Here is a 14,191-nt window from a genome sequence, read left to right on the forward strand (position 1 = left end):
AAGAGCCTAAACTGTTTAACAATGCTCCTTGGCACAAGCCTAAACTATTTGACAACGCTCCTTAGCACTAGCCTAAACTGTTTGACAATGCTCCTCAACATGAGCCTAAACCGTTTGACAAGGCTCCTCGGCATGAGCCTAAATTGTTTGACAAGGCTCCTCAATACGAGCCTAAACCGTTTAACAAGGCTCCTCAACACGAGCCTAAACCGTTTGACAATGTTCCTCGGCACGAACCTAAAATATTTGATAATGCTTCTTAGCACGAGCCTAAATTATTTGATAATGCTCCTCGACACAAGCCTAAACTGTTTGACAATACTCATTATCATACGAGTTTAAACTACATGATACTCCTGACCCGTATGAGTTAAAACTGTGAACAATGCAAAAAAAAAAAAAAAATGAAAAAAACTCGCTAGATTAAAAATCTGAGCATTATCCATCTGAACTACGTTATGGTTTGATCCCATGTTGGGTACGTAGGCAGCTTGTAAAATTACTTCAGGTTCAACTACATCAATCTAAAAAAAAAACATCATGCTCAATAATAATCTGACGCTAGAGACTGGCATGTATAAATATTTCGTCGCATAGTTCTTTTAGCCAGTTGACGTTGTCTACTCCTAAGCATTACTGATGAACAGTTACTTTAGAGATTGGCCAACTGACTGGACAAATTGTTCGTCGCATGGTTCTTCTACGTGTACAAATCTTGCATCATGTGATTCTTCTAGCCAGTTGATGTTGTTTACTCCTAAGCACTACTGATGAATAGTTGCTTTAGAGATTGGCCAACTGACTGGATAAATTGTTCGTCGGATGATTCTTTTACGTGTACAAATCTTGCATCATGTAGTTCTTCTAGCCAGTTGATGTTTGTTAGACAATTGACGTTGTCCACTCCTAAGCATTACTGATGAACAGTTGCTTTAGAGATTGGTCAACTAACTGGACAAATTGTTCGTCACATGATTCTTCTGCATGTACAAATCTTACATCATGTGATTTTTCTAGCCAGTTGACATTGTCTACTCCTAAGCGCTATTAATGAATAGTTACTTTAAAGATTGGCCAACTGACTGGACAAATTGTTCGTCGCATGGTTCTTCTACGTGTGCAAATCTTGCATCATGTAGTTCTTCTAAACAGTTGACGTTTGTCAGATAGTTGACGTTATCCACTCCTAAGCATTACTGATGAGCAGTTGCTTTAGAGATTGGCCAACTGACTGGACAAATTGTTCGTCGCATGGTTCTTCTGCTTGTACAAATCTTGCATTATGTGGTTCTTTTAGCCAGTTGATATTTGTCAGACAGTTGACGTTGTCCACTCCTAAGCATTACTTATGAACATTTGCTTTAGAGATTGGCCAACTGACTGGACAAATTGTTCGTCGCATGGTTCTTCTGCATGTGCCAATCTTGCGTCCCGTGATTTTTCTAGCCAGTTGACGTTGTCCACTCTAAGCACTACTGATGAATAGTTGCTTTAGAGATTGGCTAACTAGCTGTACAAATATATCGTCGCATGACTCTTCTACGTGTACATCTCTCATCACGCAACTCTTCTGACAAATCAACAATGTTCACCCCATGTATGATTAACAAATACAATCATTATAAAAATTAGCAGACAAGCATGGCTTCCTAATATTTTGATATATGCTTCCTATTACAAGGCATCATGTAAAAAAAAAACAAACAATATACCAAGATGATCAAGTTAAAAAAAAAATTGGGTGATGATGGTGGTGCTGTCTCAAATGCTAAGAATTTTAAAGTCCATGGGCAACAAATCAGGGAAGAAAGTTCAGATGCAAAGTTCAGTTGCAATACCCTCTCCTACGTCAAAAAACTTGTGTACCTCTACTGAAAAAAACTATTCTCACGATCCCATTGAAGTTCCTACCGCTTCGAAGGAATTTGTTGATCTGAATGATATGGAGACACTATCTGAGGAGTCAGTGGAAACTACGTCATCTCTTGATCATTTTAGAAAAAAAAAAGCTTTGGGTGTTATTAAATCTTTAAGAAAGAGATCTAGAGACAAGCCACTTCAAAGCTATGTTCCACAGAAAAGGGTCTCAATTCGAAGGTCTACAAGTACATCAATAGTTAACCCTGGTGGCTCAATCTCTAATGTAATGCAGGAAGAATCCATAAGCAGGAATAAACAAATCAGGAAATCCCCAGATACTTTGTTTGGCATGATCTGGAGTCACTTGGATATTCTGCTACTTTTGTTTCTAATGTCAGCATTGAAGACAATGGCTCTGAAATAGTTGCAACAAACTCCGATACAATTAGTTTGAACGAGGGTAACACACTAGAGTTTAGTTGTCACCATGACAATAGAGTTGTCGACACCATAAGCACCACAAACTAGATTTGAAGCAGTGATCTTTACGTGAAACAACTTAGAAGGAAATCAAAATCAGAACCAAATTAGTGCCTTTGAAACCTTATCCAAGGGATATGGTTGAAGTTGAGGCAACCTCTAAGCTCCTTGCAAAGATCAGCAGATCCTGCCCCTGCAAAAAAATAAGTAAAGATCATGAAAGAGATGAATGGGCCCTGTAACAATGGTAAAAGAAAGGGGGGGAAATTCAAGTTGTGGGATACATAAGTTCTGAAAAAAAAATTAGAGAGGAAAGATTTCCAAACATCCTAATTACAGCAAAATAAAAAAAATGAAATCAAGGAAAAGTATGGAGCTATAGCGAATTGGTGGCAACATCACTTATTTTTTTATTTTTTCTTTTCTGAAAAAATAAAAAGAAGAGAAAGAGAGTAAAATCATGATCCAAAGAAGGTTACTCACACTATGTGAAAAAGGCCCATATTTGACTGTCTTAGCCCATCAAATTTTGAGAAATTTGATGGACCATCCCGTCAAATATTTTCTTGTAGAATTTTTTTTTGACGGCCCTCGACTATCAAATTATTGGAGAATGAGCTTCAAAAAAAATAAAAAAAGTCCATAAGAGTTTGATCGTCGAATTTGGAGGTTTAACAAACAATAGCACGGTCCTCTACTTCACCAATCACAATAAACGAAATAATAATAAAAAAATCAGAAAAATAAAAAACAAAAGAATAATCATAAAACAAACTCCAAATTAAACTAAACAACTCAAAATTCATATTATATATTGAAATTCCATACAGAGATATATATATTATATAATTGATAAGGCAAAATTTGACTGTACACTAGGTTTACAACTCTTATGTCATTAAGGAAAGCTAGGAAGGATACCATCTAAGGGGGATGTTATACACATCAACAACTTCTCACATACTTGTCGTAATTCTAACGAGTGACTCATTGAGGAAATACTCGACAGTACTGATCTTGTTTCCAGCAGCTCAACCGATATACTCTCCACGACCACATCTTCACTTGCTATGAGAGATGCCATTAGTTTCACAGCTGCCATCTTTTCTTGCATGAAAAAATAGTTTACCGATGGTAAAACACCTGAGAAATAGGAGATCTCGATGTTGTGATGAGTATAACTCATCTTGGGTAGGCAATATTTTTTGAACTGTGAGTATGTGTGTTGCCATTCACATATCCAAGGTAGGTCCAATATATAAATAACAAAGAAACTTAAGTTCTGTTGTAGATTGTAAGTCAAAGAAAACGTAAAAAGAAATGGATTCCAATACCTTTTCTACTCCTTTTTGAACAACTTTTACGGAAAGTTTGATTAGATCGAGTGAGTAAGGAAGAATTGCAGATTTGAGATGGTACATTGTTGAGAATAAAACTTGTATGAATGCAGCCCTTACCTCTGAGTCGGTCATCATCTGGCATCATTTAATACAAACACAAAATGTGATAATAAAATGAGCAATAGGAAACTATGGGTTTTAACATTTAGAAAGACTTTCTAGTGATGATGAAGACCTCTAATAACCAACAAACCTCAAAGAAAAAAAAAATTCCATAACAATTAAAATAAATGCACAACAGAATTCAAAACTTCAAATGCACACAAGCCAAATCTGTAATCGAGGAAAATAAATAATTGTTTACACTTCATAAGAAACATCTACTTCTTTTTATATACGTAAAGGGAACAATGAAACAATATGGCAACTGAGCAATGTATGCATCAAATGGAACTAAACCATAAAAAAAAGACATGAATCATTACAGATTAATAAGAACTCTCCATGAATATAGTGAGTGGCTATAGGCAATCTAGAGTAGGCCCGATCATTTGACAAGAACGCAAGAACAATGCACAAGTAAAAATACAGCACCCTTGTATCATCCAAATAAACCTGAAATGGTTGAGTTTCATACAAAATGGATCCCAAAAGGATCAATTGAGGGAGCCAACTTATACCCAAGACCCCTAGTCTAGTAAAACGCAAAATAAACTATCCCAAATTTTCTTACGTCCCCCCCCCCCCCCTTGGTACTCTTGTGGCCTTATATTAGCTTCCAATAATTAATAAAAACCAAACCTCCCTACTATGTTAAATATGCAAGTCAATATATACACATGTTACTGATATGGTGTCTCCTCCAAATGGGTATCCTACCTTTGATATGAGAAAATACGATTGAATTATAGAGATGAAGAAGATTTATTAAATAGATGGGATGATTATATCACGTGTAATGTATTTTAACCATTGTAGAACAAAACAAAAAAAAAATCCAATTCCAATCCAATGGTGTTGACATTTTTTATACTAGAAGCAATTATATCTAGGTACTCCATCTAATTAATTAAATTAGAAAACTCACCACCAAGGTCTGAAAAGTGATGACAGAGAAAAAAGATAGGATAACAAACAATACCAGTAGACAAATGCTTCATACCAGACATGAAAAACAGGACAAAAACTTCAAAAATCTGTCATAGAAGGCGAAGCATAGAAAAAGACAAAGACAAGTATTCTCTACCAATGATGTACATATGGCATATCAACCCACTACCTAGTATCACCTAATAAGCTAAAAAAGCAACCTGATCGGCTGGTCATCACCATCTGATCTATCACATTGTATTGGACATTCAGAAAAACATATCCAACAATCTAAGAATTAGTCACCTCAGCCTAGCCTTTATAAACCTAAAATATTAATCAGTTTGAACCACCAATCTTGACATAAGTATTACTTATCACAAAAAGATCTTGACACAAGTAGTTCTATTAAACACTGACCGTACAAGCACACGAACAAATCAATAATCTACATACAAAAAAGAAAATGGAATAACAAGAACACAAGATGGACAATTGAATTTTTTATATAGCATAATGAGAAGCCTTGCATAACACCTTACCATGTCTTTAAGCAAATATATAATCTGTAGGTCCTCATCCTCAAGTGGGCGAGAAATCCATACTAATGCAGAATATTGCTTCTGCATGAAATACACCGGGAATATAACACTAAGCCCATCCAAGGCCTAATTTTCTAGAACAAAGCTAAAAAGATAATATGGTAAATAGTAACATAATGATGGCATATTGACCATTAAGAAAAAAAGATAACCTGTTTCTCTGCCTCTCCTTCATGCATCAAGGTCCACCCTTGACTACCCATCTCCTTCAGGTTTCTTACCCTAACCTGATTGTATAAGAAATTCCTCTCTCCAATTCAGATGGAAAATTCAACACAACCTTCAGAAAAGTAAATGAATGGGTGGTTTTTTACATAACAAGCCACTGAACTTACTAATTTGACTTTTGAGTTGTTTATCTACTTTTCCATTTCTTTGATAGACTCCTTAGACAGAACATGGCGTGCATTTTGTACTTCAACCAGGAAAGGCCAACTTGAACCCAACATTCACACCTAAACAAACAAGTTGTTCTTGATAAGAAGAGTATTCATCAAATCCATGCACACAGTAAATAAAAACAGGTCTTGTAGTACATCAATATGTTCTCTACCGGCAGCATGAAACTAGTAGTTGTCGCCTCGACATATAGGAAGAATGCTACTTCCTATTATTTACTACAGAATAAGTACCATGAGGTTGTTAGCTCATTACTTGCAATTCTGTATGCACATGCTTGTTTGGGATTACAGGAAATATAGAATAGAATAAACAACATGAATTTGACATAAAAGCTGGTGAATGTGTTTGTGGACTCCTTTACCAACAAAGTTTTTCCAATGAAGTAAGAAAATCACAGAGATTACACAGAAATCTACAGACTTTATGTAAATGTAAGTGTAAAATGACAAAGCAGCTTACAAAGGCTTTTAAAGCAGACTTGTAGGCAATCATTTCATATATACAGCACCCTGAAGAAACAAAGCATATGTTAAGTACCCAGCAAAAGAATTAAAAATCAATCGAGAACAGATAAATTATCCAATGCTTTACCTAAAGACCAAATGTCTGACTCAACCATAAAGACCAAATTGGGGGATTAACATGTTTACGGGCACTGTCAGAGTTTGTTGTAGGTAAAAAGAGTGGACATGGGATAGGATAGCTGATGTGATTGATCAACCTCAATTGGGACTTATTTACTGCTTATTATCACCTCTTAAAAGGTAACAAGCAAGAACATTTGTGCACGTAACATTTAGCAGACACATACAATATATAATATTTCGCCAAAGATTATATAATCGACAGGCAAGACTTACGATTTTTCATAGAACAAGCAATTTCATTGGTCGTATATGATCCTACCAACCAATCAATCACATTCATTTGATGGTCATGAGTCATGACCATCCAAAATAACAAGAACAATGGTACTATTATGATTAATCATTTGGTATGAATTTTTTAACTATGACCTATCCGAGAGGCAGCCAATCAATTGACATCATATATCATACCTACCCTATCTATATAGATCAAGATGCATTTATAAGAATTGTACTTTTGCACAAATTTTGCATTACAAATCTTAAAAATAAGACAACGACCACTTCTTCAACCATTATTAGAAAAACTTAATACAAAATTCCAAGTTCAGAGGCTAGTACATCACATCTTTTTCTTTTTCTTTTTTTCATTTCGACCCCTGAAACCATGTGAATGAATGGCACTTGATCACTTCCAAGATCTAGTGATTTCTAATGATCTCTAATGGGTAACAATTTCTAATGATTTCTTGGTTTCTATGAGCTGTTAAAAAGTATGTTTATTCTACACATTTCTTAAATTTCCTTTTCCTTTCTTTTAAACAATAACTTAGGAATTCCCTTGTCAGCATAAAATGTCTGCCGAATCCTTCTATCCTCCCTGATCCATTGTTTCAAATGGAGTAGGTTCAGTCTCACCAACCCCAAAATGGTGGTGAGAAGGATAGGAGGAGAAGGATTATAGAAAAATTATGCACCGTCAACTCATTCAACTTACTAGAAGCGGAATTCCTTCTGTAGACACCCCAATTTGCACGAATCTGTTAGGAAAATCCAAATTTCCTCGAATTGATTCCGATTTAGAACTCAAGCTTCTCGACGGACCCGCATTGCCACTTGGCATCATTTTTCATGCATACATGCATCATGTCATATATTTTTGCATGTTCAACCTTATCCTCAACCCAGTCTAATTCCATACCACCTCTATGATCCAATCCGGATTCATAACCGTTCTCCATTCACCGCTCCATCACCCATACCATAATCAAGGTGCATTTCCTAATCCAACCTAAGCCCAAGACAAAGCCTACCTTCTAACCCAAATTCAAGTCCATTCTTTTAGCCCACCCTTAAAGGCCATAGTCTATAACCCAAGTCCATAACCTAAGCCCAATACCAAGTCCATTCCAAGCCCATTATTTCACACCCCCTCAAAAGATGACACATGCTGACCTCTCATAAGCCCCCAATACCCAATGCATCATCTAACTAGAGGGTCAACTCCTCTTTTGTGAAAATTCAAGAATGCCCTTCTCAAAAGGTGTGGTCAAATCAAAAAGATACTTTGGTCTTTGGTAATAATCTATAAAGTTGAGAGAACTTTCAATCATACCCTCAAAAGGTGGGAATCTCCAAGTACATACATGGAGCTCTCCCATTAGTCCATTTCAAAAATTTACTTTCACCCTTGCTTTATGAGTTATTTACAAATGAACCAAGGTCTACTTTTCACCTACCATTTCACCTTTACACATGTCATTCTCCTACTCATCCTCCCAAAAGTATTTTTGTTCTCCCATTGGTCCATTTCAAAAATATACTTCTACCCTTACTTTGTTTGTTATTTACAAATGAACCAAGGTCTACTTTTTACCTACCACTCCACCTTTACACATGTCACTCCCTTATTCACCCTCCCAAAAGTACTTTTGTTCTCTCACCTCTATTTACCAAAAAACCAAAGATCAAAGAATGTTTTTAGGGTTTCTTCACAAATGTCATCTTTACCCTCATATAAATGAAAAATCCAAAAAGAAAAAACATAAACCTCATGTCCATTTTCTTTATTTTTAGGGTTGGACCACTTTATCCCTAAAAGTTCTCCAAAAACTCTATAAATACCCTCATTTTCTATGAACAACCCATGCTCTCAAGCCCCCATCTCTCAACCTAAAACTCTACCAAAATCTCTACTCATCTCTTATCTCTCAACTTTCAACTCTACTCATCTCTCAACCTTCAACTCTCTCAACCCTCAACTACATCCTTCAACTCTCAAAGTTCACCACTCAAGCTCAAGTTCATTCAAGACTTCCAAGGGGACAAGGAGGGATAATAGTTGTTTACTTATTTTTTAACTTGCATTTTCTTATTCTATCCCTCTCTTTTTCTTTTTAAAAGCCTTTAGGATGTAATGAAAAACCCTTCTTTATCCCTAGTAGATTGAACCTCAACCTTGGGCATGGAATGCTTGAAGCGGTTTGATCGAAAGGATGGAGGTTGAAGCCATTTTTTACCCATTTTTATCTCATGCATCATGATGTACACCACATGCACACACCACACATGATTAGCTATGATGAAGAATTGTGTAACTCTCTTGATGGAGTTAAAACATTAAGTTTCTAGCTAAGCATGCATGCATTAAGGTTATAGATCTAAGAAAACTCCTTTTATGAAATTTCTCTAAAATCCTAAACCAACATCCCAACTCATGCAAAGTATGTTGACTCCATAGAATATCTTCTCTCATAGGATATTTCTTATGTCAACACTAGCATCAAATTTTCTTTCAAAGAAGTACATACTCACCTTATGCACACACCACTCTATGCATCTCATGCATTTTTATTGTTACATCCTTTTCAAAAATGGTCAAATTCAAAAAATAACCACCTTAGGTGGAGAGAGTGGGGTGCTTAACACCTTCCCCATTCTCTAACCGAATCCCCTTACCTAGATCTTAGGTAGACCATACATTTTCCATGATTGAGAGTCACTACAATACCATAAAAATGATTTTCAAAATAATCGATTCGGGTGCCCATTCACACCCATTTCCAAAAAAGAATGGTGGCGACTCCAAACCACGTAGCATTGAGGTTCAAAGATGAACATTCTCATGTCTACACCTTCATTTCCAAAGGCATAGGTTCCGACAGATTCATATGTGCATTGCTTTTGACAGATTCAACATAAATGTTATAAATGAACAAAGGACCTTACGCATATCTCAAACTCATAAAAACCAAGTCTAGGTTTTGTTTGAACCTATTTGGACCCCTTACAGGTGGGGTTGGGCACATGACCCATCATCTCTATATGCACAATGGTTTGTTTTTAGGTACTCGTTCAGAAACTTCAGTTCAGATATACAAAAAAAAAAAATTGTACAAGAAGTTTCGAGAATTACCACAGGTTGACCAATTTTCCTTGCTTAACGCACTGCAGCAACAAGATCTATATTGGATTCTGTGAATAAGCTCGTGAAAAGTCCAGATTAACCTAATCTTGCTGTCTGGCCAATCCCATGCAAGAAATCTACGGATGAAGTGGCAAACTCCACCTTGAGTATAAGAAATAATTTCACATTGGTTAGTTCCTCTGAGAGTAGGCATAGAGTAAAACCGATATATTTGTCAAGACAAACAAACACAATTGAATTTAAAAAAAGAAAAGAAGTAATAAAACATATAGCCATAAATTATCTAATTCTTAATAAAAAAAACATTATCAATTCTGTGATATCGTCACTCATGCACACGTAAGGTTTATAAATTGCTTCCTATTGCTACAGAAGAAAAGATGACAATGGATTTTGTTCATATGCACATTTGCTTACTTAAAGCATAAAAAACAAGAAGAAAATGGGAAATAAGGGAGTCGAGAAGAAATATGAGGGACAGGGAGTAGAAAAAATATGGGAAAGAAATAGTAGCCCCTCTTACATGTCACAGGTTAATAAAGATGGTAACCCATAAGATCCTTATGCACTCAATATGGAATTCTACTAACCAAGTACGAAAAGTAACTTGGAGCTTATGGCAATGTTGAACAATGCGTTGAGGGCTTCAAGAAAACTGATGGCTACATAGTTCTCCCAATGCCCTTCAACTAGAAAGTGATAGAAGGTGCTTTTCTTTGCAAGTTCAAATGTTATCATCCTATTTAAATGTCTAAAAGAAACATAATTATGGGAAATTGAAATCAGAAACATCTCCATGCATCAAATAATTTATAGAAACACATAATTGGGTTTAAATTGGTATGCTAGGAATTATTTTAAAATCGTATAAAATATTTTAGTAATCCCATTACCACCATCATTAGGTGAGTTAAAAAAGAAAACTTGCAAAATCAAAGAATCGTATCTCATGCAACACATGCCCCGATTACATCACAATCGTAATTAGAAGGAACATGCAGATTGAAAATTCTAAACGAACAACACTATTATAAAAGAATGTGGATTGAGATAGTAAAAAAAATCCATCTCAATATACTTTATTGAAGATTTGGTACTAACGAAAATTCCACATCTTTGATATAAGGCTTTGACGACGAATAAACCCCCCAACTTTTTAAAGAATCTATGGAGAGAGACTTTGAGGGAAATCATGCTTTGAGCAGAATTCCCATTCCTTAATGATTGTAGCTCCATCCAGCACACTCACTCCTGAGGATTTTCAATGCCATAGAAGAGTCACTTCTAACTTAAATTAGCATGTAACTTTGATATTACTTGTGGGCATTTGGTTCAGATTTCCAACTTCACCAATAATTGATTTTAAAATCTGATGTCACTTTTGATTTGGATTATAAAAGCAATCATCTCATAATTAGAATTACATTTAGCTAAAATTACAAAATAATACAGCATCTTGTTTCTTGCATTTGTGAAAATGTGTTTATTATACTTTTATGTGTCACAACTACAAAATCAAGTTGAGAAAATGAGATTCTAATTCTAGAGTCTGAAATCAGCTTCTCAAAAACAATACAAGAAAAAAACAAGATCCTGAATTCTGAATATCTATTTACATAATCTAATTCTAAATATTTTTCCAGAAAATTACATGATTTGAACCAAATATAACTAGAATTTTTCCCCCAAACTACTACTACACATTCAAGATGGAATCCAAAACACAATCATTCAATAAAAAAATCACAATGCTGCAATTAAAACACCAAATCAATATTTAAAAACCTACTTTTAAAATCAGATCTACGAATCCCCATCATAAAAACGAAAAAAAAAATGAACCTTGATCAAGACAGATGAGAGAGCTGGAGAGAGGTGGGATTGTGAGGGACGTTGGACTGGATCAATAGATTTGGCTTCAACTTAGCTTTGAGATCATGAACCTTGATCTTTGCTGTTTAGATTCATAGAAAAAATGAAAATCATATCCAAGTAAATAATGATTAAAACCAATTCAGAGATCGAAGAGTTCGGAGAATCATAAACCCTAGATCTCATCTTCAATAAACTGAACAACATTATGAATCCACCAACCTAAGAAATCGAGAGATCACTTCAAGGCTCCAATTAATCCTAGATCTTATCTTCACTCCATCATTTTCAGTGTTGAGAGATCAGATACAGAGAGAGAGAGAGAGATCAGATATAGAGAGAGATGTGATCGAGGAAGACAAAGAGAGAGAGAGAGAGAGATTCTTACAATCAGTAGAGATTCTCATGAACCAGAGAAAGAGTGAGAGAGGGAAAAAAATGCAGGAAATTTCTCAAAATCGGGAGAGCTTCTCACGAAGTAGAGAGGGGGAAAACGCAGAGAGAAATCAGAGCGAGAGAGAGAGAGAGAGAGGGAAAATGCAGAAAAACCAGAGTGAGAGAGGGAAAAAAATTGCGCAAATTTTGTCTAAATTTCGTGGGCCCGTATCCGTCAAATCTGTGTTTCTAAAATTCGTCAGGCCAAGCCCAACAATTTTTTTCTCTAATTTTCATGATTTTCACGTAGTGTCAACCGTGTAAGATCTTAGCTATGAGACCCTCATGGTGTTTGTGTGACGATCTTGTGTGCTCACATAGAATAAATAAATAAGGAAGAGGAAATAGAGTTCGAGTAGGAGGAGGTAACAAGCTGAAGTGATGAAGTTGGAGAAGGATTAGTGTTGCTGGGGAGGAGAGACGTGTGGAAGAAGATACATAAGGGAGCAAGCACTACAAAATATTAGATTTTTAGCCGGGGTCAAAAACCGTCGCAAATACGAAAAAACCGTCGCTATTATCAATAGTGATGGCCAAGTGTAACGCCACTATTGGTGGTGTGGCTAAAAGTCATATGAAGCCCTATAGTGGCGGTCAAAAACCGCCGCTAATTAATTGTATTACCGTCATTATAGATATAAACGACACCTATAGCGACGGTCGAAAACCGCCGCTAATGGATTGTATTACCATCGCTATAGATCTAAATGAGACGTATAGTGACGGTAAACAACTGCCGCTAATTGATTGCATTACTGTCACTATAGATATAAATGAGACATATAGTGACGGAAGTGACCGTCGCTAATTAATTTTTTTACCGTAGCTATAAATGAGACATATTGCAATCAGTCCTATGCCTCTCCTAAAACCAAATTAGCTCCCTAACACTCCTAACCCCACACACCAATATGTTTGATAAGTATATAGTTTATTTATGAAAAATTCGAAGCAGAGTGGATAGAGAATAGTTGAATATAAAAAAGTTACATTTGAAACCCATACAGAAAAAAAGCATCACCAAATCTATATAGGAAATTGAAACAGAAGCTTCCAGGAGGCATTCCCAGTCAAGTAATCTACGTAGCAAAAAAAAAAAACAAAGAGAGAGAGAGAAGGATGGTTGCACCGAACCTAACCACCCAATTAAATTTGATACTTTGGGCATTGTAAGAAAAGTTGATGTGCTTAGAAATTCTCTATTTTTGTTTTAGAAAATAAGACATTATGCTGGAGTAACAAGTATTGAAATTAGAGTCGTGCTGGAGTAACATTGAAATTGATATTGTTTCGCACAGAACCATAGATGCTTCTCACCTCATATTTCAATGAAAAGTATTTATGGTTCTGTACACATCCATATCAGCAATGTGTGAAACTTTGCTTATCAGTCAACTCACTGCTAAGTTCACTGTTCACCAAGTACTCCTTTCTAGATCTAATTGGCATGCGTTGTTGGGTTCTTTCATTTTGCATTATTTGGGTATTGCCTCTTAATCTAATATACTTGTGTGGTGTGTGCTATGTGGTATGGTAGAAGTTTACATCAGATAAAGTAAATGTAGAAGTTCTATTGAAGTTATTTAGTTGGTCTTTACCTGTGTTGGTGGTGTTGTTTCATGTTTTTTTTTTGCTAGTTGTATTGAAGTAATTGTCTCTTTGGTTGGAATGTAGTAAATGTTGATCACAACCGTTGATCATATAGTAAATCTTTGGTGGCAGCATTCCAAATCGTCTTCGTCTTCATTTGAAGCTTAGTCCAAGTCTTCCACAATCGTACATTCTATTGTTAGGGATGCTGAGGATCTACTTTTTGTGATTATTCTTCCACGATCAAAATTACTATTGGTTGGGCAGCTTGAAGATTCATATGCTGCTTCCATTTCATTGACATATCTAATGTCAGTGGAGTACAAGGTAACATGATACCCATCCATTCCCTATAATAAGATCCAATTTCTATTGAATCTCTCTATGTAGAAGTAGCTCCTATACTATATATTCAGGCTTATTCTTTTATTTTTTAACTCAACCCACATTAGACATTTGTTTGTTGAAGCCCTTCTGCCATCTTTTCCTCCCATAAAAAGGTCTTGG

General features: G+C 35.7%; 1 protein-coding gene across 16 annotated transcripts; it reads right to left on the reverse strand.

Annotated features, from left to right (window-relative positions):
- Positions 1-574: 574 nt before the first annotated feature.
- LOC147380630 (uncharacterized) lies at positions 575-12,539 on the reverse strand. Of its 16 annotated transcripts, none has more exons than XR_015175211.1 (11): positions 11,882-12,539; positions 11,630-11,741; positions 9,776-9,928; positions 6,233-6,282; positions 5,707-5,826; positions 5,524-5,598; positions 5,312-5,392; positions 3,675-3,815; positions 3,262-3,442; positions 2,824-2,958; positions 575-2,533 (listed from the first exon to the last, which is right to left on the reverse strand). XR_015175211.1 is itself a non-coding variant. In XM_086431426.1 (11 exons), exons 7-11 carry the CDS (start codon positions 5,572-5,574, stop codon positions 2,448-2,450), a joined length of 540 nt encoding a protein of 179 aa, XP_086287552.1. In that variant the 5' UTR covers positions 5,575-5,598; positions 5,707-5,826; positions 5,908-5,988; positions 6,233-6,282; positions 9,776-9,928; positions 11,630-11,741; positions 11,882-12,539; the 3' UTR covers positions 575-2,447. The 16 variants fall into 16 exon arrangements, 13 of the variants coding, with proteins under 13 accessions (XP_086287552.1, XP_086287550.1, XP_086287551.1 ...); XM_086431426.1 differs by lacking the exon at positions 2,824-2,958 and adding an exon at positions 5,908-5,988; XM_086431424.1 differs by lacking the exon at positions 2,824-2,958.
- Positions 12,540-14,191: the final 1,652 nt, after the last annotated feature.

The sequence above is a fragment of the Akebia trifoliata genome, unplaced genomic scaffold (genome assembly GCF_017979445.1).
Source record: "Akebia trifoliata isolate Shusen 1 unplaced genomic scaffold, ASM1797944v1 Contig01187, whole genome shotgun sequence".
Taxonomy (NCBI): Eukaryota; Viridiplantae; Streptophyta; class Magnoliopsida; order Ranunculales; family Lardizabalaceae; genus Akebia; species Akebia trifoliata.